The sequence below is a fragment of the Schistocerca serialis genome, chromosome 7 (assembly GCF_023864345.2).
Source record: "Schistocerca serialis cubense isolate TAMUIC-IGC-003099 chromosome 7, iqSchSeri2.2, whole genome shotgun sequence".
Classification (NCBI taxonomy): Eukaryota; Metazoa; Arthropoda; class Insecta; order Orthoptera; family Acrididae; genus Schistocerca; species Schistocerca serialis.
This window is the reverse complement of record NC_064644.1, coordinates 121,251,443-121,278,641: the sequence shown is the minus strand read 5'-3', so window position 1 is coordinate 121,278,641 and position 27,199 is coordinate 121,251,443. Positions and strand designations below refer to the sequence as shown.

The 27,199-nt window shown below is 42.4% G+C and overlaps 1 protein-coding gene across 1 annotated transcript in view; it reads right to left on the bottom strand.

Annotated features, from left to right (window-relative positions):
- The window catches only part of LOC126412920 (SH2 domain-containing adapter protein B), a 133,362-nt gene that overhangs the window by 77,931 nt on the left and 28,232 nt on the right, over positions 1–27,199 (bottom strand). Inside the window, exons 6-7 of the mRNA XM_050082809.1 lie at positions 21,115–21,393; positions 8,538–8,712 (exon numbers count right to left, since the gene is read on the bottom strand). Of these exons, the coding sequence (XP_049938766.1) occupies positions 8,538–8,712; positions 21,115–21,393 (454 nt within the window). The remainder of the gene's footprint in view (positions 1–8,537; positions 8,713–21,114; positions 21,394–27,199) is intronic.

The following is a 27,199-nucleotide window of genomic DNA, read 5'->3' as shown; positions in this document are numbered from 1 at the left end:
AAACATTGCTGATCGTATTTTCACCTACACTGAGCAACTCTTCAAAATATTCCCTCCATCTGCCCAAGGCATCCACAGGATTCACCAGTAGTTTTCCTGACCTGTCCAAAATACTTGTCATTTCCTTCTTACCTCCCTTTCGAAGACTGCTAATTACACTCCAGAATGGTTTTCCAGCAGCTTGACCCATAGTCTCCAACCTGTTTCCAAAGTCTTCCCAAGATTTCTTCTTGGATGCTGCAGTTATCTGTTTGGCTTTGTTCCTTTTTTCAACATAACAGTTTATAAGTGATTTAAAAATTTTCGGAGTGGCCATATGAGCACAAGTGATGCTGAACGTTCTGCACGCCCTGTGGAGGTTACGACTCCAGGAACATTGATAATATCCATGATATGGTGATGGATGACAGAAGAGTTAAGGTGCGTGAAATTGCTAATGGTGTGGGCATCTCGAATGAACGGGTACATAATATTTTGCATTAACATTTTGACATGAGAAGGCTATCCGCAAGATGAGTTACGCGATTGCTCACGCTTGACCAAAAACAGAATCGTGTGAAGTATTGCAAGGATGGTTTGCAGCTGTTCAGGAAGAATCCGCAGGACTTCATGCGTCGTTTCGACACTGTGGATGAAACATGGATACATTACTATACTCCTGCGACCAAACAACAATCCAAAAAATGGGTTACCAATGGAGAATCTGCACCAAAAAAGGCGAAGACCATTACTTCGACCGGAAACGTTGTGGCGACTGTCTTTTGGGATTCGCAAGGGGTAATCCTCATCGACTATCTGGAAAAGGGTGAAACATTACAGGTGCACGATATTCATCGTTATTGGACCGTTTGAAAACCGCTGTAAGAAAAACATTAGCGATTGTACGGCAAAAAGGTCCTTTCCCATCACGACAATGCACCAGCACACGCCTCAGCAGTTGTGGTCGCAAAATTAATGGAAATAAGATTCCAACTCGTTTCACATCCTGTCCTATTCTCCAGACTTGGCTCCTTCGGACTACTATTTGTTCCCCAATTTGAAGAAATGGCGGGCGGGACAAAGACTTTATTCAAACGAGGAGGTGATTGCAGCAACTAGCAGCTATTTTGCAGACTTGGACAATTCCTATTATTCTGAAGAGATCAACAAATTAGAACACCATTGGGCGAAGTGTACAAGTCTAAAAGGAGAATATGTCGAAAACTAAAAAATTGTTTACCCTAAACAGATAAGTAGTTTTTATTTTTGCATTGACTTTTCAAACGCCCCCTCGTACCTGCTCTTTCTTAACAGGTTCTGTCATTTTAAATGTCAAACTTTTAGATTAGGCTTTACCATGACTTTTATTGTTATCAGTTGAAATTACAAGTTTACTATTACCAATAAAAATGGGTGGTAACAGTGAAATTGTAGCCTCAATGTAGAGGGTCGCCGTAAGTCAGTTGTCAAAAACGCTGCTGGTGAAATAACACTAGAGAAACTACAAATTTACTATCATTACAATAACAGATGTAGAGTTCAGTGAACCCACAATCGATGCTCAAAGTAATTTCTGTGGTGGTCTAAGCAAACATAGCATCTTTTCAACACTGATTTGCAAATTTTGTCAAAAATCTTCCTAGATTATAGGTTTTCAAATTCTGATTGTGTTAACTCCTTCAGACGTTCGACATCACGGATCTTGAGAAATAAACCTCATATTCTAGCATACCTCAAACCCATATCCATGGGTGCGATATCTGTGGAGACTATTCAGTAGTACCGCGTCTGCCAATTCATTTATCAAAGTTTTCATTCAGGGAGTCTCTCACAGTAACTCCATACGGTGTTGCTTCAGCATCTTTCCTTAACAGGCAGTAGATGATCAAAAAGTAACTTTGTCCAGTTGTCTTAACACTTCTTGAAACATGTCTAAGTAATCTGCAGAATTTGCAAGTCCCGTTAAAAAAAAAAAAAATAAAAAATAAAAAAATAAAGCCCAAACAGCCTACCACTGAAAATTTCTGCCCGTCCTCTCATGTCATGAGAGTTTAACTCTGTTTCCATCGTCACGCAGGCCTTCGTAGAAGCCTAGAATACACGTGTGTGTCTTAACTCTGCATTCACCTTAAAAATCACTTCGTCCCCAAAGAATGCTTTTGTAAAACTCGGGCACTGCTTCTTAGCGGACAATGTCCAACTCGCAGAATTCCACACACCTATCCGGATCATCTTCACCTACGTCTTTAAGCAACGTACGCCTATATTGTCTCAATTTCAGCGTTTAATGAATCCTTCATAGCCTTGTTCTTGCTATTTCATACTCCTTGCACGCTTTTCTTTGAGATACGCTCGGTGATTGCATAAAACACTGGACGACCACATTAAGTAACAGACTTTGGCCTACCTGTATGAAGAAGTTCCACTATCGTCCCGTTCTCTTCAAATCTTAAATTTAATTTGCGAATACCTTGTCGAGATAGAGCTTGAATGTTTCGAAAACGTGCCACACACAAACAAGAAACATCACTGTAATTTTGGTCATATTCCCACCACATTTTGCAAAACAAATACACGCCGTTCAGTAGTTAACTTTATGTTCATTGTTTCTCAGATAACAACAAATAAAAATCTCAAACTGACTGTATCAATGACTTATGTGTACAACGCATTACTCAGGTTCACAAATCACTACCACGACGACAGGCAAAACAGAGTCTAAGGATTGCTACTACAGAGTCTAAGGATTGCTACTGAGATCTGACTTAGGGCCCATCCTGTATAGGTATGGTCACTGTCATTTCAGTATTATACTCTGTCACTATCCCTTCTGTTTCTGACAATATGAAGAAAATAAAAATGGCTTCAAAAGTCTTTGACTCCGATATAACATTGATATTAATGCTATTCTTGATGCCTGCTGTTATCAATATTGAATTATTATTATTATTATTATAATTATTAGACTATTTAGTAGGGTAAGATGGGGTAAAGTGGCCACTCTTAGAGAAAATGAATTTTGCAAAACCATTAGTAGTGATATCAACTTACCTCTTACATATTTTTAATTTACATGTTGTAACGTATCAAACAAAACATTTGAAAGCGAAAAATAAAACAATATTCAGCAACTATACGCATTTTTCTGGAGGCATACATAGTGGCCACTTTTCTCTGCCTAGGGGGGGGGGGGGGGGGAGGTTGTGTCATGATTTCTTGTCATGTTTTCATGTTTTTTTGGGCATCTTGAAGCTCTACTATCTGAAACAATTTAAAGCGGCTGGAGCAAATAAGATTTTTAAATTAGGCTAATTATAACAGAACGGAGAGGGTTTTAAGCAGTATAAATTAAATAATTACTTCAAAATCGTCACAAGGTGATAGAATGACGGGCGATAGCTACTTTATGTAAAAGGATTTAGAAGTCAGTCACATCTGCGGTGTTATGCACGATATTTGAAAGTACCTAACTAGTACTGCGGTAAACACATAGACCACTTTTCCCTATCGGACACCATGTCCGTGTTAGTGGTTCAAGATGAAACTATCGAACCGAAAGAAAGAGCAAGTAACTATATTTTTAGGCCAAAAGACGTTGTTTAAACTTTGGTATGGTAAAAGCATATTATTACGCGTAGAAGTGGCGTAACAAGAACAATACACTCCTCGAAAGAATCACGGGAGTATGCGCATCGGCTTCCGATATGCTAAATCTGTTTTGATACAGGCGGTACCTGTAGTCTTACTGCATAGATCGAGATCTTCGCTTTCAGTGCATGCAACAACTAAAGTTATTCATCAGCTTTCGGCCGTGTTATGCATTAGAATGTCAGCTGATAAGTCACAAGTGAGTGCGAGTGTACCAGTCCTGTGTAAGATACACAGATGGCAGTTGCCATTTGTGGACGTTGTATTCAACCAAGCACGTGTAAGTCTGATTCAAGAAGAATGGACTTTCCTTGGTGTTGCTGGAGATGCCAATGTCTCGCCACTGTCATCCATAGGTGGCGTACGCGGTACGGGGAAACAGGTCAGTACACAAAGCGAGTTGGACAGAATCGTCGACGCATAACAACCCCACGTGAAGAACGACATCTGTGCCTTGCGGCTTCGCACGGCTACCGTCAGAGCACTGCAATACGATCTCAGAAGGTTCATTGGAGTCGTCGTGTCCGATCACACTGTAATGAACAGTTTACGAAAGAGGACCTTGTAATATCACATTTTATTATAGATACTGTGCTGTGTGTAGGAACCAGAGACCTTACACATTGCATAATAAAAGCGAACATTATAAATGCATTATCTCTGATTTTTATTACTTCTGTTGCTGAATGTAATGTTAATGACTCCGATTTTGTTCTTGCTCTGATACAGACGAAGGGAATCTATAATTGCGAATATTACGTATTACAACTCGATAGCAAGAATAAAAGTTGTGTTCAAGCAAGAAATAAACTAGTGCTCAACTCTGATAAATAATTAGGTGAGATTCGAACGTAAGTATTACTCTTTTTAATTACTATATAAAGTTTCAGCTACACTATGTCGACGTAGAGTTGGAGAGACGCTGGGGTGATCGGCGAACGAACCTACAGATAAACACGGTGACTTTCAACGGACTCAACCCCCAAGAAGAAATCTGCCACAGTTCTTTACCAACATATTACGACAAAACACACACATACACACACACACACACACACACACACACACACACACACACAAGGCGAGTTTAGTTTCAATGGAAATTTCAACACACCATATGAAAACCAAGAACACATGTTAATCTTGTCTATAAAACCTTAAAATGCAGGAAAAGAAACGATATAATGTTGCGAAGCAGATGCTATATTTGTATGCGGCGGGCGTCAGCGGGGCTGTCTTGCGTCGACTGGACACTCGAGCGATGGAATGGGCGACGGTGAGTCCCGACCTGAATCCATCGAGTAGTGTGGGACGTGGTTGACAGGCGTATTTGGGCAGTCCTGTTCCATCAAATCCTTTCCAAGAACTCTCAAGAGCTCTCGTTAAGATTGGGAACGGATGCTACAGAGTGACCCTCGTATGCAGCATGTCACGTATGTATCAGGCGGTGATAAACGCTCACGGAGGGCGTACATTTACTGATGCTCTCAGCATGAAAGGATAAATGATTGTTTCCGCTTCATTTTATACACCTGTTGGACATTTCATTTCTTTTTATGTAAATAAACGATGATGTAATGGTGTTTTGTTGTAAAGGTACAATTTGGTAACATACAAAGTCCTCAATTATTACTGAATGGAGTATGGCAGACACCCAAAGTCACGTTGCCCTAATTCTTTTGAGCAGTGTATAAATCACGTGGTTTACATAACACGACTGAAATACAAAAATAACGAAACAACCTTTCTCTGCCAAACTCACTGGCAACAACGATAGAGTGTACCAGAGCTAGTCTGACCACTTCTCAGCAGGCATCAGCACTGTTCAGGACAAGAAATATGCAATGGGCACTTCCCCCGCTCTGAGCAGTTTACCTCACCTTCCCTCATTATTATTATTATTATTATTATTATTATTTTCGATTATTCCCATTTAAAGAGAGCGTTTGAACTTGAATTCCTTTATGATGATTGTTTATGTTTTTTCTGAGCCCAAATGTTCTTCATGTGTTCACTGTGTTGTTTCTTTCGCTCCGCTGTCCATTTGCATCCTGGTCTTTTCTCTGTTGGGGTGTAAAATTTATGTTTTTTGATGATGTTCCTGAATTCAGTTCTGTTTTCTGCATCGTTTACTGTTATGTGTGCTTGTGTGATGTCCTCTTCAACTTCTTTTATCCATTTTGTTTTTCCCCTGCCTGAGTTGATGACTTCAAGAATTCGCTTTGAAATTCTGTTTTCATTCATTCTGTGGATATGTCCGTAGAACTGCATTCTTCTTTTCCTTATTGTATCCGTAATCCTGTCTGTGTATTTATATAATTCTGATGTTGGTCTCTTCTTCCAGATTCTTTGCTCTTGTATCGGACCAAAAATTTTCCTGAGAATTTTCCTTTCTTGTTTCTCTATTTCTTTGATTTTAGTTTGCCCACCTATTTGTGTTGTTTCAGATGCATACAGTGCCTCCGGAAGTACAACAGTGTTGTAATGCTTCAATTTTGCGTTAATGGATATGGACGTCTTGTTATAATACTTCAACGTGAGATTATATGCATTCTGTAGTTTCTTTATTCTTTCCTCATTGGCCTTTAGGTTGATCCCTGATGGCTAGATGATTTCTCCCAGGTTCTTAAAGTGTGGTACTTGTACGATTTTCCCATGGGTTGGTACAATAGGCAATTTGTCTTGTGGCACTCTTTCTATGTACCGGGTTTTCTCATACGAAATTTGCAGGCCAGTTCTTTGTGTAATTTCGTGTAACTTCTCTATTACGTTAGTGGCTTCTTTTCTATTATTTGTGAGGATTGCAAGGTCATCTGCAAAACCTAAAAACTTCACATTGAATCTCTTATCTTTTCTAATGCCAATTTGGATTTCTTTGGCTTCTTTTTCCGATGTCCTGATAATTTTTTCAAGAATTAAATTGTAATGGTGAAAGTCCATCACCCTGTCGCACCCAGTTTGGATTTCAAATGGTTCAGAGATATCCCCCATAAATTTAGCCTTGGAGACTGTTTCAGTTAATGATTGCCGAATTATTGCTGTTGTCTTTCTGTCAGTGCTGAATTCTTCCAGCGTGTTGCAGAGCGCTACTCTGTCTATTGAGTCATAGGCCTTTTTAAAATCTACAAAAGTGACCACTGTGTTTCGGGTGTTTCTCATCTGGAGATTCATTTTATTTCTTTCCTTTCTTAGACGTTATGTCTGGTTAAAAATGGAAAGTGACGCCGACCTTGATCAAGCGTGACTTCCTTTTAACTGTACGGTATATGTTACATTGCATTTAGGAACTTTCCGGTAATTGAACATGTATCAATAATTACAAATTTCTGTAGTTGTATATATACGTTTGGATGTAGCTGTATCGCGTTGATGTACTGGTGGATATTGTGTGGTATGACTCCTGTAGTTGATAGTATAATTGGTATAATGTCAACTTTATCCTGATGCCACATGTCCTTGACTTCCTCAGCCAGTTGGATGTATTTTTCAATTTTTTCTCCTGTTTTCTTCTGTATATTTGTAGTATTGGGTATGGATATTTCGATTAGTTGTGTTAATTTCTTCTTTTTATTGGTGAGTATGATGTCAGGTTTGTTATGTGGTGTAGTTTTATTTGTTATAATGGTTCTGTTCCAGTATAATTTGTATTCATTGTTCTCCAGTACATTTTGTGGTGCATAGTTGTATGTGGGAACGTGTTGTTTGATAAGTTTATGTTGTAAGACAAGCTGTTGATGTATTATTTTTGCTACATTGTCATGTGTTCTGGGGTATTCTGTATTTGCTAGTATTGTACATCCGCTTGTGATGTGATCTACTGTTTCTATTTGTTGTTTGCAAAGTCTGCATTTATCTGTTGTGGTACTGGGATCTTAAATAATATGCTTGCTGTAATATCTGGTGTTTATTGTTTGATCCTGTATTGCAATCATGAATCCTTCCGTCTCGCTGTATATATTGCCTTTTCTTAGCCATATGTTGGATGCGTCTTGATCGATGTGTGGCTGTGTTAGATGATATGGGTGCTTGCCATGTAGTGTTTTCTTTTCCCAATTTACTTTCTTCGTATCTGTTGATGTTATGTGATCTAAAGGGTTGTAGAAGTTGTTATGAAATTGCAGTGGTGTAGCCGATGTATTTATATGAGTGACTGTTTTGTGTATTTTGCTAGTTTCTGCTCGTTCTAGAAAGAATTTTCTTAAATTGTCTACCTGTCCATAATGTAGGTTTTTTATGTCGATAAATCCCCTTCCTCCTTTCTTTCTGCTTAATGTGAATCTTTCTGTTGCTGAATGTATGTGATGTATTCTATATTTGTGGCATTGTGATCGTGTAAGTGTGAGTGCTTCTAGGTCTGTGTTACTCCATTTCACTACTCGAAATGAGTAGGTCAATATTCGTATAGCATAAGTATTTATAGCTTTTGTCTTGTTTCTTGCTGTCAATTCTGTTTTCAGTATTTTTGTTAGTCTTTTATTATTATTATTATTATTATTATTATTATTATTATCCACTATTGTTGTGTTGGGAATTATAATTTCCCTGACAATAATATTTCAGACGTACATAACTGAACCACAAGAGCACATGAAAAATTGAAATATTTTGTAACATGTATTGGTAGGTATTTTTCCTGATCGAAAGCCAAAGTGCGCCAGAAGGGAGTAATCTGCTAAGGCTAAATAGAATAACAAATACATAAAACAAAACAATTGATTACTGTTTTTCAAGACTGAATTCGTGGATGAACCATATGTTAACACGGAGGAAGATTGCAGCACGACCACTTCAGCAAAAAAAGTCTTCTGAGGCATCGCGATGTTGAAACCTTCCTCTGCGCCGGAGCGTGCTTTGCTACGCTTTGCTGCCACCGGTTCGACGATAGAGCGTGGCTGAGAGAGTACACTCACGTGGTGGTGCTGGTGGCCGGTGCGCGACTCTATGGAGATGCCGCTGTCGGAGCCCTGGACCTCGGCCTCGCCCGACGACTGGTGGAGCCCCATCAGGTTGATCAGGTTGCGGTTCTGCGGCGCCCGCTGCCGCTTCGCGAACCGCCCTTCCGCCTGCGTCACTGCGCCGCCGGGCCTGCCAACACACCGCCTTCTACCGTAACTGTTGATACTTGAAGCCACAAAAACTGTTACCCCATTCCCATACCGCCTGAGCGTGGACAGGCCGACTTCTACAGTCTGGAAGTCCCTCGCGGTCGGGACTTAGGGGGAGTGGGGGGCAACATTACCGATCATTGACAAGCACCGAACTTGACTTTAGGATAGGATTAGTTGTAGGACTTAGATTTAGGTACTATTACTAGGAACCTGCAGCGACAACATCTTGGCCTGTCCAGTGTCAGGGGCACGCTCATTGGGTTTAGCTCAATGAGCAAGGCTCTATAAGTAGGTTTATACTTTTGACTGACACATATGTAACGCTTTAGGCATTAGTAACTAGTTAATAGTTAGGTTTATTAAGTAATTCACATACAATCAAAATCAACTAACTTTGCCCATTGCAATTATCCTGTAGCTCACTTTACTAACTAGTTACTTAAATATAACTTAAGATTTAGCTGCAATAATAACCATTGTATCATCATCTGGACCCACTAATCATATAAGGTAGTGGGTTAAAATTGTATAATTAATAAGATTTGGAAATAAAGATTAAAAAAAACTGTTAAAAAGGAGAAGAGGGATAAAACAGTTGAACTAATGGGGATTCACGTAGGAAATAAATCTGAAATTAAACGTAGGGGGAAAGAACTTTGTCAGGAACAGTGGGATAACGACGAGACGAATCGTAGAACGCACGAACTGCTGCCCAGTATTATGGAGCGATTACGGCTCAAATACTTCAAGCCAGCAAGAGGACTGCTGCACTTCCTTACCGGACATGGACCTTACCCAGCATACCTATGCCGGTTTGGGAAGCGGGCTACCCCAACGTGTGACTGTGGAGTCATACAGGGCACCCCAGACCATTTGGTGTATGAGTGTCACCTCTTCGACGATGTAGCGGCACAATTAAGACAACAACTACATTGGTTAAAAACATTCTTGGTTGCAATTTTTAGTTTTTTTATTTTCAACGACGCGTTTCGCCTTATTTAGGCATCTTCAGGCTATCTACATAGAAAACAGAGAACTAATACATCTATTTAAGAATCGCGATCGCGTTGTGCAGACTTGGATAACCTATAAACATGTATAAACAGATCACCTATTGAAAGAGCAAATACCTTAATTTGGTATTTCTTAGAAGAATCCTTTAGTCAGTGTAGCCAAAGGGCATCGTCAAATCGCCTTCGTTAAACTCAGTAAAAACTAGAAATATAAAATAGTAAAATCATTACCTTTTCTAGACGGACGCGATAGGCACCAAGATCTGCATAACGCGTTCCCGTTCACAGGAGCGAGTAACAGAGTAAGATGGGGGCTCGGGTGTAAGCATAACGAAGGCGATGTTGGCCTGATATATTTGACGATGCCCTTTGGCTACATTGACTAAAGGATTCTTCTAAGAAATACCAAATTAAGGTATTTTCTCTTTCAATAGGTGATCTGTTTATACATGGTTATAGGTTATCCAAGTCTGCACAACGCGATCGCGATTCTTAAATAGATGTATTCGTTCTCTGTTTTCTATGTAGATAACCTGAAGATACCTAAATAAGGCGAAACGCGTCGTTGAAAATAAAAAACTAAAAATTGCAACCAAGACTGTTTTTAACCAATACTGTTAAGAACTTGTTTGCTGGATGCCACATATGGATTGGAAGAATTTCCAAGACAACAACTACCAAATCACGACACGTACCACCTGCTCAGGCATGGGGACCATTTTCAAACCCTAAACAAACTTTCCAATGAAATATCGAGCAAAGTTTTAAAAGAATTTTTAAGGAGCAGTCAATAACATACTAAACCCGATTGAGACTCTGTACACCTGTCCTATTCCGCTGCGACGTAGACTTGACCAGCCGCTTCACGGCTGGGATGCGCCACGTCTCGGACTAGGGGGAGGATGCACATTCAGACTGATCAAGACACTCACCGGACGTGACAGTAGGAATAAGTATTAGGTTAGACGTAGGATGAGATAGAATAACAACATTAGCATAGAACTGCAGCAATCAAACATGCTGGGCTAGCCCGGTGCCAGGGGCATCGCCACAGGGATTAGCTCGGTGGGCACGGCCAAAACGTAGGTTTGTAACAGCAATAAAAGAAATATGTAGAATAAGACACCAGTATAACTAGAAATGCCCATAGTAAAAATAGAAATAACAAAATTTCCAAGTAACTAATCGAGATGAGCTGCAGCATTGTAAATACGTATATATATCAGGTCCCACTAATGTATTAGGTGGTGGGTTAATAGACTACTGGTCATTAAAATTGCTACACCACGAAGATGACGTGCTACAGACGCGAAATTTAACCGACATGAAGAAGATGCTGTGATATGCAAATGATTAGCTTTTCAGAGCATTCACACAAGGTTCGCGACGGTAGCGACACCTACAACGTGCTGACATGACGAAAGTTTCCAACCGATTTCTCATACACGAACAGCAGTTGACCGGCGTTGCCTGATGAAACGTTGTTGTGATGCCTCGTCTAAGAAGGAGAAATGCGTACCATCACGTTTCCGACTTTGATAAAGGTCGGATTGTAGCCTATCGCGATTGCGGTTTATCGTGTCGCGACATTGCTGCTCCTGTTGGTACAGATCCAATGACTGTTAGCAGAATATGGAATCGGTGGGTTCAGGAGGGTAATACGGAACGCCGTGCTAGATCCCAACGGCCTCGTATCACTAGCAGTCGAGATGACAGGCGTCTTATCCACATGGCTGTGTCGGATTGTGCAGCCACGTCTCGATGCCTGAGTCAACAGATGGGGACGTTTGCAAGACAACAACCATCTGCATAAACAGTTCGACGACGTTTGCAGCAGCATGCGCTATCAGCTCGCAGACCCTGGCTGCAGTTACCCTTGACGCTGCATCACAGACAGGAGCGCCTGCGATGGTGTACTCAACGACGAACCTGGGTGTAGGAATGGCAAAACGTCATTATTTCGGATGAATCCAGGTTCTGTTTACAGCATCATAATGGTCGCGACCCTGTTTGGCGACGTCGCAGTGAACGCACATTGGAAGCGTGTATTCGTCATCGCCATACTGGCGATGGTATGGGGTGCCATTTGTTACACGTCTCGGTCACCTCTTGTTCGCGTTGACGGCACTTTGAACAGTGGACGTTACATTTCAGATGTGTTACGACCCGTGGCTCTACCCTCCATTCGATCCGTGCGAAACCCTACATTTCAGCAGGATAATGCACGACCGCATGTTGCAGGTCCTGTACGGGCCTTTCTGGAAACAGGAAATGTTCGACTGCTGCCCTGGCCAGCACATTCTCCAGATCTCTCACTAATTGAAAACGTCTGGTCAATGGTGGCCGAGCAACTGGCTCGTCACAATACGACAGTCACTACTGAACCAGAACCAGAGGTTACTGAGAGTTTCAGGCGGAGCATTAGGGTTGGGTTGTTTCGGGGAAGAGACCAAACAGCGAGGTCATCGGTCTCATCGGATTAGGGAAGGATGGGGAAGGATGGGGAAGGAAGTCGGCCGTGCCCTGTCGAAGGAACCATCCCAGCATTTGCCTGGAGCGATTTAGGCAAATCACGGGAAACCTAAATCAGTATGGCCGGACGCGGGATTGAACCGTCGTCCTCCCGAATGCGAGTCCAGTGTGCTACCACTGCGCCACCTCGCTCGGTACAGTCACTACTCTTGATGAACTGTTGTATCGTGTTGAAGCTGCATGGTCAGCTGTACCTGTACATGCCATCCAAGCTCTGTTTGACTCAATGCCCAGGCGTACCAAGGCCGTTATTACGGCCAGAGGTGGTTGTTCTGGGTACTGATTTCTCAGGATCTATACACCCAAATTACGTGAAAATGTAATCACATGTCAGTTCTAGTATAATATATTTGTTCAATGAATACCCGTTTATCATCTGCATTTCTTCTTGGTGTAGCAATTTTAATGGCCAGTAGGGTATGTATCATGTAGTTTGAAGAATAAAGAATTTTAAAATTAAAAAAAAGAAAACTGTTAAAAATGTTCTGCACCACCCTCATTATTTCGATAGGACGTGCTCTGCCTAACATCCGAAACGTCTTCCTCAGTACTTTTTAGACTACCGGAAATCATTCTATACATTAACGTTTACGTTTTTCTTGTCCTCTTTATTATTTTTCTTTTCTCAGTTTCTCCACGGGGTCAGCTTTAGTATTGGCTTTGTCGCTGTTCCACGGCACTAGAGGGAGCTATAGAGATCTGCAGGAGGAGACAGATATTGAAATACATCCTGCAAATACAATTAAGGACATAGGTTGCAAGTGCTGCTCTGAGATGAAGAGTTTGGCCGATAAAGGAGTTTGTGGTAGGCAGCATCAAATCCACTGGAAGACTGACAACTCAAAACAAAAAAGAAAAAAAAATGTCGTGTTTAGGGGGCTGCCCACAAAATTATGGCTCGTAGCCACCACGATCAGAATGCAAAGGAACTGCGCGTTGCCTCATTGGAGGTAAATGGGAGAGTTGTGTCGATTCAAACAGAAGCAACCGTCTCCAGGAGATCAATTTTCGCCTCCAGGCGCTCATTAAGAATAACAATACAAACCCCCAGCACTTTGGTGTGCGAAGAACTTGGTGAAAGGAACACCAGAAATGGAATCTAGATCAACTGCGCCAGCTTGTCTTTAGCGATGAGTCAAGGATTTGCCCGACACCTTATATCGCCGCAGAAGCGTGCAACAGCGCAACCACATCTTAGTTTCCAGTCAGGCTCACGGATGGTGCTACTCTCCCAGGCGACGCCAAGGTTACCGCACAACTTCGCTAAGCCAGTCACGTGCAGTGAACTATAGCGTAACAGTATCCTGTCTCTAGTCAGGTTTTTGGGGGAGGGGGGGCACACGGCCTATCGACTTAGAGTTGTGTTTATACGCATCACTGTGAATTGTACGGTGGACTACGAGGTGTACTTCCTGCACGACGCCCAGCACGGCAGCACCCTATAATAGGGAATTAAAGTATCGAGAAAGATCAGTCGACAGCCTCCAAAAAGTATAAGATATTATGGACATTACGACATTATGTTCTCTGTAATTTTTTCGTTATGTTTCTGTCTGAAAACATTTGATACTGCTGGCTTACTTCTCCCTACTTCACTTGACTTTTAGCGCCTTATCTGTCTACACGGGTAGCAGAAGGTGATGATGCTGTGCTGTTTACACTAACTACATTTGATTTAAACACGATGTAATGTTATAATTATTTTCTGTCCTAACCCTTGTCTTTCAATGTATTTTCAAAGTTGCAATTGGGGGTAAAGGACGACGATGGTGTTACTAATACAACGAAGCTACTGATCGGCAGTCATTGATGCGGCCTTCAATGCATACTGTATGATCAATTAAAAAAAAAACTTTCATCTTTTCAGAATTGGGTTTTCGAAGTCTGATACATTTAAATAAGAATTGCTCTTCGACGCTAATACCAGCGTTGCAATATCTCCATTACCTTCCACAGTCACGCATCACTTTATTAGTTGTGGACGAACAATTAGAGTTGTGCTGATGTCGAGAAAGTTCGTCCCCGTCATTAAGGTACGTCTTTCTTTGCTCCTTATTTGCTAATCATACGGAACAAACAACAATTAATCATGTACTAAAGAGGAAGGAGGAATTATAAACCCTTGAATGGACTTAACACTCTGGGAACTGTGAACTACCTCGTTTATTATTTTACGTCTAACTGATCATTCATGGACTTTTATGTGGGAATTATTTAAAAGAGCTATGACTGTATTTACTCTACTCGCAATAAATGTAGCGACTGACTCAGGTTTGTCACTCAGTTATCGTGTAGCAAAATGTGACAACGGTCACAGCACAAGGCTAGAAAGAAAGCGCCATGTGGCTTTGTTCGCCAGGCGACCCCAAGAGGTGGATTCAGCGGAGTATCGGAGAGGGTTTTCTTCCTTAGGTGCACAATTATGCTTTTCCTCACGGTTTACAAGCTTTGTGTCTTAAGCGCATCTGTTGAATGTATGTGATTGTAATGGATGTGTGTATAGTTTGGCGTCGGGTTAGTGTTATTTGACGATGAGAAAGGAAGGGAGTGAAACCGGTGCCGACACACGGTCGACTCCTCTCGATCAGCAGCAAGTTTGCCATCGTGATTAGGTTCTCATTGAGGGACGGATTAACATCGACAGTTAGGGGCACATGTTCTCGCACCATAAGACACTGCGGAGAAGTTGGAAATTTAAGCCTGAGTATTGGCGCAAAATCTGATGATCGGAAATTTACGTCAATGCCTCTCCTCCCCTTGGGCAAGTGTAGGCAGTGGAGTTTTCTTTCAACAAGTTTCGAAACGGGTACTCCCTAGTCGAGCACCACAGCACAAGCTTGCGACTTCGGCTGCGAGGCAGGTTTTCAAGAGAATAGCGTATTAGGATGCTGTCCCCAGGTCGTTAACTTCCTCCAGAAGACTGTAATCAACCGAATGGAATAGCCTGGGATATCTGCTGACACGAATTCTGCTAGATACGCTTGGGACCAATTGAAAATTGCAGAATGTCGTCAAAGGAACCCTCCTCACAGACTGGTTGAACGTAGGAAGGCCACTGGTAAAGTATCCGACCAGAGCAGAAAGTTCTGACTATCCTGTCGACAACAAAGGGAATGCAAGCATGTTAAAATGCACAGGTTGGGACAACATGGTAATTAATTTCACCTAGCAGGAGATATTTGTTTGATCATAGTACAAAGATTTACACAGCTACTATTTTAGTTATTCTGTTATTTTTATTTTGTAGTAAATTTAATGTTTTAAGTTACCCATGTTGCAGTGTATAGAACTGGTTGAGGTCAGCAACTTTACTAATATTTATTAGCACAACGTGTTTCGTCAGTATTCTATCACCAGGTGCATTACAGTTACATGCACATTAATCTGAAGTCTGATGAGGACTGTTTGCTGAATGTGGCAGTGATGTTGTGTACCGACATTTAAACCTTCACAGGAAGGTTCAATTATTTCACTATGCGCCTTAAGTGAGTTGTATGTTTAAATAATCTCACTGATGACTTTACTTACATTTTTGTTGGAAATTTATCTGGTACACAGAGCACAGTAACAAACATACCATCGCTTAACACTTCAACATTCAAATGTTTACAGTCCAGACACTGTTAACAGCTAATATAAACTTATTTTAGTTGCTAAGATATACATATTTATGTATAGTACTTATTAAATAATGTGATTATTTGATACCCACTGAAAAATAAATATACTTATATAAAAATATTGTGTTTTCATTGTTGGTAGTATCTTCGCAACTGATATAAATTTATCGCAACAGTTAAGAGAATTTGGCCCGTGAACATCTGAATGTGGAAGTATTAAGGGGAGTACATACGTCCTATACCTCCAGTGTTAAATTTGCAATATTAATAACCCATTATCTCAGAACCTTTGAGAGATATAGATCTGAAATTTTTAGGAAGTATAGTTTCACTCCTTTTATGATTACTGAACCAGGATCAGAATATACAGAAAATAATTAGTTAGTTATGATTTTTCAAAAATTATGTTCAATTTTTTTTTTTAAAAAGTCCCCTGCTCCTTCTCAAAAACCGTTAAAGTAGAGATGTTTTGGTGGTTCAGCAGGTGCAGTATACTAAGAGGTAACATAGTGTTAAGTAAGACATATGTATCTGCAATAGTTCCTGAGATAATGGGTCAAATATTTTCAAAAATTTAATTTGCGGGAAATTAAGTTTAAACATTTCATTTGATATTAACTCACATATGGAGCCATGGCAGCTTCTAGAAACAGCCAGGCCCATAATCGGCATTGTCTGGATCGTGTACTTGATCATTCTACAAACCTAGAAGCTTCCTTCTTTTCCCGCCTCTTGCTTCTTTAGTCATTTACTCTGCTGCACGCTGTGCTTTCATGATTCTGAGTCGATCTATTTGCTGGAAGACTTGCAGTTGTTGGCTCCTGGAGTGATACCTAGTTGCTCTAGTACCCTAATTATTCCCTTATTGCCATAATTAAACGTTGTCACAGCATCAAAAACACCCAAACATAGAGTTTTCATGCTTACAAAGACATTTTATGGTATGCGGGTCCAAATGACATTATTGAAAGACTCATTCGGGTTTTGCCTTCGACCATGGACACATCTGAAAAGAAGATCAGGATGAGCTAACTCTCTATAAATTGGTTTGTTTACCCCCATCACTGCAGATGGTATGCTGTTCTCGTGCCTAAATTGTTCCTTTGTACCCGCTGCCTGAGTTTTGCGGTACTTGCGCCATGAATCAACACCAGGTGGGCAAAGACCATGTATAGGTGTATCATCAGTGGATGATTTGTGGAAGAATGTAGCCCACACTGCTCTTTTCATTCTTTTTAAGTCATATGTGTTGTTCATTATTGCCATTTCATAATATTGCTGGAGTTCATCAATTTTTTGTCTGTAAGTCTTCCTTTACCATTTAGAGTCTTTCCATCCAGTAACTTCTCTTTTTCTTTTGTCTGCTTCAATTTTCAAACGCGTGTTCCTATCCGTTTTTGAACGTGGCCCACACAGTCTTCAAAATGTCCTTTTCACCATAAGGTTGGTTTTCCACGACTGATTTGAAGACCTTTGAATCACCATCCCCCAATTACTCAGTGCAGCACACACCTCTTTCCTGCAGTGAGCGCCTGATCCTAGCAATAATTGCAGCAGTCTCCATACCCCCACTAGTTCCCTCATAATTCTTGGCGCAATTTGTTTTATGACTTTCACTTGTTCCATTGTTAACTGATTTACACTGATGGGAGTATTTATTTAGCACTTCGATGTCTAAAATTTTATCTGTGTCTACACTAGTGACAGTTGCAACTGCATTTTGAGATGTGTGGCCTCTCTTCTTCTGCCATGTACCATCAACTGACACAGTTAAGTCTGTCATGTTATTTAATTCTACTACTTCTTTAGCAGCGGAAGCAACAGCAACAGATTTGACACATTCACCAATTACTTCTGTGTACTTACCTGATCTGGTTGGTGGGACTGACAAGTTTAGCGTCGCACATAATATTTGAGCTGCAGTCAATCTTTTACCTCTGCACCCCATTCCATACAAGAATCTAACATTGCTCTCAGACAAGTCATACTTGCACTTTTGGGAAGTCCAAAATGACGTAGAGAGCCTGCAAACTTTGCACTGAACAACAAGTTTGTTAGCTAGTCCAGTCCTTGCAGATGTGTCCTCGAAGATGCGAATTTGTCCACCACATACAGCACCTTGTAAAACTTGTCCTAACACACTCACATCTAATAAAACATAACCTAAACCATTTACATGATCTCCTTTGTTACTTGATCTCCCCGAAGCATTAGAAAATTGTAGCGAAATGCAGGAAGATCTGCAGCGGATAGGCACTTGGTGCAGGGAGTGGCAACTGACCCTTAACATAGACAAATGTAATGTATTGCGAATACATAGAAAGAAAGATCCTTTATTGTATGATTATATGATAGCGAAACAAACACTGGTAGCAGTTACTTCTGTAAAATATCTGGGAGTATGCGTGCGGAACGATTTGAAGTGGAATGATCATATAAAATTAATTGTTGGTAAGGCGGGTACCAGGTTGAGATTCATTGGGAGAGTACTTAGAAAATGTAGTCCATCAACAAATGAGGTGGCTTACAAAACACTAGTTCGACCTATACTTGAGTATTGCTCATCAGTGTGGGATTCGTACCAGATCGGGTTGACGGAGGAGATAGAGAAGATCCAAAGAAGAGCGGCGCGTTTCGTCACAGGGTTATCTGGTAACCGTGATAGCGTTACGGAGATGTTTAGCAAACTCAAGTGGCAGACTCTGCAAGAGAGGCGCTCTGCATCGCGGTGTAGCTTGCTCGCCAGGTTTCGAGAGGGTGCGTTTCTGGATGGCGTATCGAATATATTGCTTCCCCCTACTTATACCTCCCGAGGAGATCACGAATGTAAAATTAGAGAGATTCGAGCGCGCACGGAGGCTTTCAGACAGTCGTTCTTCCCGCGAACCATACGCGACTGGAACAGAAAAGGGAGGTAATGACAGTGGCACGTAAAGTGCCCTCCGCCACACACCGTTGGGTGGCTTGCGGAGTATCAATGTAGATGTAGATGTAGATGTAGTAAGCGTGTCCTTTTCGTGTGTCTGTGAAGCATCTATTTCAGGATCAGCACTGGATTCAGATCCAGTGGTATGGTGATTTCCATGGAAACTTCACTTCTTAAAAGAACTCTTTCTTTTCGTCATGTTGAAAAGAGGTATAAGAATGTATAATAGTACCCCAAAACACTATGTTTACTGTTCAACACGTATAAAACACTACGCCCACAAAGTAAATCCACAAGATGCAAGTGCAATACTGCCATTTCTGTTTACACAGTGCATCCAACCTCTAAACATGAATTCAAGGAATAAATAGCTGAAAACCACAGCCTTGTAGATTGAATAGTTCCAGAGATAGCAAGTCAATGTAGAAAGACCGGATTTTTTTACGCTTGTACTATTAACTTTGAAATGATAAAAAGTACACTTCCAATTGGAATTAATCAACAAATGCATTAAATTATTCAGGAGGGATGAAATATTATTCTACATCTACATCTACGTCCATACTCCACAAGCCACCTGATGGTGTGTGGCGGAGGGTACTTTGAGTACCTCTATCGATTCTCCCTTCTATTCCAGTCTCTTATTGTTCGTGGAACGAAAGATTGTCGGTATGCCTCTGTGTTGGCTCTAATCTCTCTGGTTTTATCCTCATGGTCTCTTCGCGAGATATACGTAGGAGGGAGCAATATACTGCTTGACTCCTCGGTGACGGTATGTTCCCGAAACTTCAACAAAAGCCCGTACCGAGCTACTGAGCGTCTCTCCTGGAGAGTCTTCCACTGGAGTCTATCTATCATCTCCGTAAAGCTTTCGCGATTACTAAATGATCCTGTAACGAAGCGCGCTGCTCTCCGTTGGATCTTCTCTCTCTCTTCTCTCAACCCTATCTGGTACGGATCCCACACTGGTGAGCAATATTCAAGCAGTGGGCGAACAAGTATACTGTAACCTACTTCCTTTGCTTTCGGATTGCATTTCCTTAGGATTCTTCCAATGAATCTCAATCTGGCATCTGCTTTACGGACGATCAACTTTATATGATCATTCCATTTTAAATCACTCCTAATACCTACTCCCAGATAATTTATGGAATTAACTGCTTCCAATTGCTGACCTGCTATATTTTAGCTAAATGATAAAGGATCTTTCTTTCTATGGATGTATTCGCAGCACTTTACACTTGTCTACATTGAGATTCAATTGCCATTCCCTGCACAATGCGTAAATTCGTTGCAGACCCTCCTGCATTTCAGTAAAATTTTCCATTGTTAGAACCTCTCGATATACTACAGCAAAAAGCCTCAGTGAACTTCCGATGTTATCCACAAGGTTATTTACGTATACTGTGAATAGCAACGGTCCTACGACACCCCCTGCGGCACACCTGAAATCACTCTTACTTCGGAAGACTTCCCTCCATTGAGAATGACATGCTGCGTTCTGTTGTTTAGGAACTCTTCAATCCAATCACACAATTGGTCTGATAGTCCATATGCTCTTACTTTGTTCATTAAACGACTGTGGGGAACTGTATCGAACGCCTTGCGGAAGTCAACAAACACGGCATCTACCTGTGAACCCGTGTCTATGGCCCTCTGAGTCTCGTGGACGAATAACGCGAGCTGGGTTTCACACGATCGTCTTTTTCGAAACTCATGCTGATTGCTACAGAGTAGATTTCTAGTCTCCAGAAAAGTCATTATACTCGAACATAATACGTGTTCCAATTTATTTATTAAGAGATAATAATAATAAAATGTCACTTTTTGACCAATTTCACGTAAGTGATGATGTGTTTATTACTGTGCTCTCAGTGCCAAACAAATTTCCACTAATAATGTGAGTAAAGATCACGGAGAAATTATTTAAACATACAACGCACTTAGGTATACACGAAATAAATGAATCTTTTTGTACAGAATTAAGTTTAGGTATATAAGCTCAGTGGGACTCGCAGCAAATAATCCCCATCACACTTCTGATTAACGTGCATGTAGCTGCAATGCACCTGATGACAGATTTCTTCCGAAACGCGTCTTGCTAACAATTTTTAATATAATGAGACTGAAGCAGTAAAAATTATTTCATAAATTAATGTTCTAGTTTCATAAGGCTCACTCTTTCATTCGCATCTCCCCTCGTCACTAAGCTAACACACATTCGCAGATATCCAGGTGGTGCAAAATTATGTTGAGCAGTCTGTCGGACAAGAGAGCAGGGTACATACCCGTTGCTGGTGGTGATGGTGGCGGTGACATTGGTGTTGGTGTTGGTCTCGTTGGTGGGGGTGATTCCACCCTGGTCCTCTGGCGAGGCGCGCGTGCTGTTGTTGTTGCGGTTGTTGTCCGACGTCTCCGTGGAGGAGGCGGGCTCCTGCGACGACTTGTCGGAAATGGGCGACAGGATGTGCAGTTTGTTGCTGAAGCGACCCATGCCGCCGCCCACGCCGCCGCCCAGGCCGCTGCCGGGCGTCGTCTGCATGCCGCTCCCCAGAGGCAGGTGGTACCTGCGGTGAACAGATTCCTGCCAATCGCTCAACGTTCAGTTGAGATTTCCCGGCGAACAGAATCTTTCGCAAGGTTTTGGGCATGCAATCGGGACATCATTCCTCTCTTGCGATATTTTGGCTTAAAGCCTTCTAGCCATTGTCGAGACGTTCTGATAATGGCTAATATGAAAACGTTCTAATCAGCTGGCACCACGGGTCGCAGCCTGCGATGTCCTTAGAGCTATGGCTTAAGTTGTACATTTAGTGTCCGACGCCTACATACTTAGTCCTGACACACTCTGAGCGGCCAAGGAGTGGTGGGATTGCGATATGCACATATACAGATGGCTGTAAAATCTTGTAGACAAGGCTTGGAAGCCCCGTGCATTGGCGGAGCTGTCGTTTGTACTCAGATGATTCATGTCGAAAGGTTCCCTACGTGATTTTGGCCGCAAGACGAGAATTAATAGATTTCGAACGCGGAATGGTAGATGGAGCTAGATACAGGGGACATTCCATTCCGGTAATCTTTATGAAATTCAATATTACGAGATCCACAATCTAAAGAGTGTCCCGAGAATACCAAGCCATTCCTCTGCCAAGGACAATGCAATGGCCGACGGCCATCACTTAAAGACCGAGAGCAGCGGCGTTTGCTTATACTCTCATGCTCATAAATTGAGGATAATGCTGATACATGGTGAAACAACGCTCTGGTGGACGGTTCGCGGGTTTAAATCATCTCGGGGTATGACCGTGCGGTGCATTTGACCTGCGGTCGTCGCACGATGGCGCTGGCAGCAATCCACATTCGCAGAGGTGTGTTGGTGCATGTCAGAGTACGGTGCCTCGAGTAGTTGTGCAGACGTTTTCAGACGCGCTAATGATAACTGTGTGTTGAAAATGGCTCGAAGAACACACATTGATGACGTTGTGAGGGGTAGAGTACTAGAGCGTCTGGAGGCTGGTCAAACACAGCAGGTCATAGCAAGGGCCCTCTGTGTGCCACGAGTGTGATCTCAAGATTATGGCAACGATTCCAGCTGACACGAAACATGTCCAGGCGCTACAGCCCGCAGATGGCCACGGAGTACTGCAGGTAGCCTTGCTCGGGACCTTACCGCAGCCACTGGAACAGTTGTCTCCAGACACACAGTGTACAGACGACTGAACAGGCATGGTTTATTCGCCCAGAGGCCTGCAAGGTGCATTCCACTGAACCCTGGTCACAGGAGAGCCCATAAAGGTTGGTGTCAAGAACACAGTACATGGGCATTGAAACAGTGGTCCCAGGTTTTATGTTCACGGACGAGTCCAGGTATAGTCTGAACAATGATTCTCGCCGGGTTTTCATCTGGCGTGAACCAGAAACCAGATACCAACCCCTTAATATCCTTGAAAGGGACATGTATGGAGGTCGTGGTTTGATGGTGTGGGGTGGGATTATGATTGGTGCACGTATACACCTGCATGTCTTTGACAGAGGTACTGTAACAGGTCAGGTGTATCGGGACGTCATTTTACACCAGGATGTCCACCTCTTCAGGGGTGCAGTGGGTCCCACATTCCTCCTGATGGATGATAACGCACGGCCCCACGGAGCTGCCATCGTGGAGGAGTACCTTGAAACAGAAGATATCAGGCGGATGGAGTGGCCTGCCTGTTCTCCAGGTCTAAAACCCATCGAGCACGTCTGGGATGCTCTCAGTCGACGTATCGCTGCACGTCTTCAAACCCCTAGGACACTTCAGGAGCTCCGACAGGCACTGGTGCAAGAATGGGAGGCTATACACGAGCAGTTGCTTGACCACATGATCCAGAATATGCCAAACCCATTGTGCGGCCTGTGTACGTGTACATGGTGATCATATCCCATATAAATGTAGGGTACATGCGCAGGAGACAGTGTCGTTTTGTAGCACATGTGTTTCGGGACGGTTTTCTCAACTTATCACCAATACTGTGGACTTACAGATCTGTGTAGTGTGTTTTCCCTATGTGCCTATGCTATTAGCGCCAGTTTTGTGTAGTGCCACGTTGTGTGGCACAACATTCTGCAATTATCTTTCATTTATGAGCATGAGTGTAGTTGTCCAGTGCAAACAGACAAGGAACACTGCGTGAAATAATCGTAGAAATCAATGTGAGACGTGCGACGAACGTATCCGTTAGTTCAATACGTCGAAATCTGCCGTCAATAAGCCATGGCAGCAGACGACCGGCGCGAGTGCCTTTGATAACAGCACAACATCGCCTGCAGCGCCTCTCCTGCGCTCGTGACCGTATCGGTTGGGCTCTAGGTGACTGGAAACTCGTGGCCCAGTCAGATGAGTCTCGATTTCAGTTGGTAAGAGCTGATGGTAGGGTTCGAGTGTGGTGAAGCGATGTTGTCAACAAGGCACTGTGCAAGCGGGTGGTGACTCCATAACGGTGTGGGCTGTGTTTACATGGAATGGACTGTGTTCAAAAATGGTTCAAATGGCTCTGAGCATGGGACTTAACATCTATGGTCATCAGTCCCCTAGAACTTAGAACTACTTAAACCTAACTAACCTAAGGACAGCACACAACACCCAGCCATCAAGAGGCAGAGAAAATCCCTGACCCCGCCGGGAATCGAACCCGGGAACCGGGGCGTGAGAAACGAGAACGCTACCGCACGACCACGAGATGCGGGCGGAATGGACTGTGTCCTCTGGTCAAAGTTTGCCCAACATTGACGGGAAATGGTTATACTCGGAGACTATTTCAGTTATTCATGGACTTCATGTTCTCAAACAACGATATTATGACAGCACGGCATTTCGCCGGGCCACAATTATTCGCGATTGCTTTCAAGAACATTGTGGACGGTTGGAGCGAATGATTTGGCCACCCTAATTGCCTGACATGGGGTATAATCGAGTGGTCAGTTCGTGCACAAAATCCTGCACCGGCAACACTTTCGCAGGTATGAATGGCTATTGACGCAGCATCGCTCAATATTTCTCCAGGGGACACCCAACGACTTGTTGAATCTATGAGACGTCGGCTTGTTGCAGTGCGCCGAGCAGTAGTAGTTCCGACGCGATACTAGCAGGTATCCCACGACTTCTGTCGCTTCAATATACGCACCTGTTACGTGATTTTTATTTTCTTTGCATTTTTCTGTTCTCCGACTTGTTAGTAATGCAATGGGAACCATTGATACACTAATAAGGCTCTAAAGTATTTTTCCCTTTTAATCTTAAACAGCGGTAGCATCGGCTATCGTTAGATGCATCCGTTGGATGAAGAAGGTGCGCTCTTTGAACGATGCCATGAAACAGAGGGCTGGCAGTGGTTAAAAAAATCGTCAGCAGGGAGCAGCAGGAATCAAGAAACAATTAATTTTCAAAGCGAACTTCTTAAAAAGAAATAGAAGAAAGTAATTTTACAGAATAGTACAAGGCCAAGGTTTTTTTTACACGAAAAGGCATATGTTTATTGGTTAGAAAAAGGGTCTTTCGTTTCGTTAAAAATACGGATAATGTGTCGAAAGAAAATAATTGTATCATATGTTTATTTATTTAAAGACCAGTGAATCATATAAAAACTTTATTCATAGCGAGTAATGAATGTTCAGTGATATATGAATGCACGATATGGAAAAAAACCGACACACCGCAAAGGAATTATCCTAATGGGACGGAAGCTGGTAGATCTACATCTACATTTATACTCCGCAAGCCACCCAACGGTGTGTGGCGGAGGGATGTACATGGACAGAGAAACAAATCATTAGTTTCAGAAAATCTGGATATACATTCAAGGGGAAGACCCTCACAAATTGAGCAATTAAATAACGCGTTGGTTCAGCTGTGGTCGTTATGCAAACATACCAAGTGGGTCGTGTTATGAAAGAGCATCCCAGACCATCATTCCTGGGTGTCGGGCTGTATGGCGAGAGACAGTGAGGATGTTATCTCATCGCTGGACGGGACGCCCCTAGACACATTTTCGGGGTGGAGTCTCACTGACTAGAGTAGAGTTTTCTTCAATGACGAATCTCGCTTCAAATTGAACCACAAAGACCAGCGAAGACGTCCACGACAGCGGTGGGATACCAACCTGTATCGTAGCGTCACCGGTGATGCAATTTTGAAGCCTCAAAATAAAATTCTGCGCCACACCTGACTGTATAGAAGCATCGTGTGCTTGGGTGATTGCGATACCTCGTGACAAATCTGCAGCAGTCTTATGCGGAACTGTTCTCGTACAGCGAGGCTTAAAATCTCAGTCTTTACTAATAAAAGTCATTTGAAATATTAATTTGCCTACCTTGTTATAATTCCTTATCGATTTTCTTACCTTATTAATCCTTCTACCAATTCCGATATGGAAAAAATACAAATAAAAAATTTGCACAATCTGTTTGGGAATCGGACACGGTTTCTTCGTTCCCCAGTGAAATGTCTTGGTCACAACGGCAGCGGCGCTTTTGTTCAGCAGCGTGTACTTATTAGTACGCAAGGAGCAATCGCAACAGTTTCTTTCCTCGATTTCTAGAAAAATATGAGCTTGCAGACCCCGCATATGCTGATGAAAAAAACTCAATTTTCAATTGTCTACTGATCCCGTCATTTTTGTGTAGATTGTGCATGTTGAAATTTAGGGGATATTCTCTCAAAATCGAGGGAGTATTGAACCAAAATATACTATCAAGACAAAAAAGAAAGAAAAAAACGACGCACCACGAAGGAATATTTCGAATGAGACGAAAAGCGGCAGATGTGACGCACATGTAGAGATAAACAAACGATTACTGTAGTGACTTGGCAAGACAGCCAAGCCACTAGGAGGAAGCCGAAAGGCAAGCGATTAAGCTCACGCAGGCTGGCGTGAGGTCTGGAACAGGTAAAGTAATTATACTAGCAAAAAAAGTACGTAGCTGCTGGAATACTTAACTTTAATTCATAATTTGTGAACATCGGTCTGACGGTACATGCATCACAAGATAAATAGCAATTGATAATGGCACCTTGCTACGTCGTAGCAAATGACGTAGCTGAAGGCTATGCTAACTATCGTCTCGGCAAATGAGAGCGTAATTTGTCAGTGAACCATCGCTAGCAAAGTCGGTTGTACAACTGAGCGAGTGCTAGGAAGTCTCTCTAGACCTGCCGTGTGGCGGCGCTCGGTCTGCAATCACTGATAGTGGCGACACGCGGGTCCGACGTATACTAACGGACCGCGGCCGATTTAAAGGCTACCACCTAGCAAGTGTGGTGTCTGGCGGTGACACCACAATTACAATTTCAGAAAAATTGTATGATTTATTCAAGAGAAAGCGATCCACAAAGTGAAAAAGTCAGTAACGCGTTGGCCCCCTCTTGGCATTATGCAAGCAGTTATTCGGCTTGGCAAAATTAACAGAGTTGTTGGATGTCCTCCTGAGGGATGTCGAGCCAAATCATGTCCAATAGGTTGGTCGGATCATGAAAATCCTAGGCTGTTTGGAGGGTCCTGCTCGTAATGCTTAAAATGTTCTCAATTGTGGAGAGATTCGGCGACCTTTCTGGCGAAGTTACGGTTTGGGAAGCACGAAGACAAGCAGTAGAAACTTTCACCGTGTGCAGGAGGGAAATATCTTTCTGAAATGTAAGCCCGAATGGCTTTCCATGAAAGGCGACAAAACGGGGCGTAGAATATTGTCGACGTACCTATGGGCTTAAGGGTGCCGCGGGAGACAACCAAAGGAGTCCTGCTGTAAAATAAAATGGCAAAACACACCATCGCTCCTGCTTGTCGGCTCATTGGCGGGCGACAGTCAAGTTTGTATCTCATCGCTGTCCATGGCATCGCC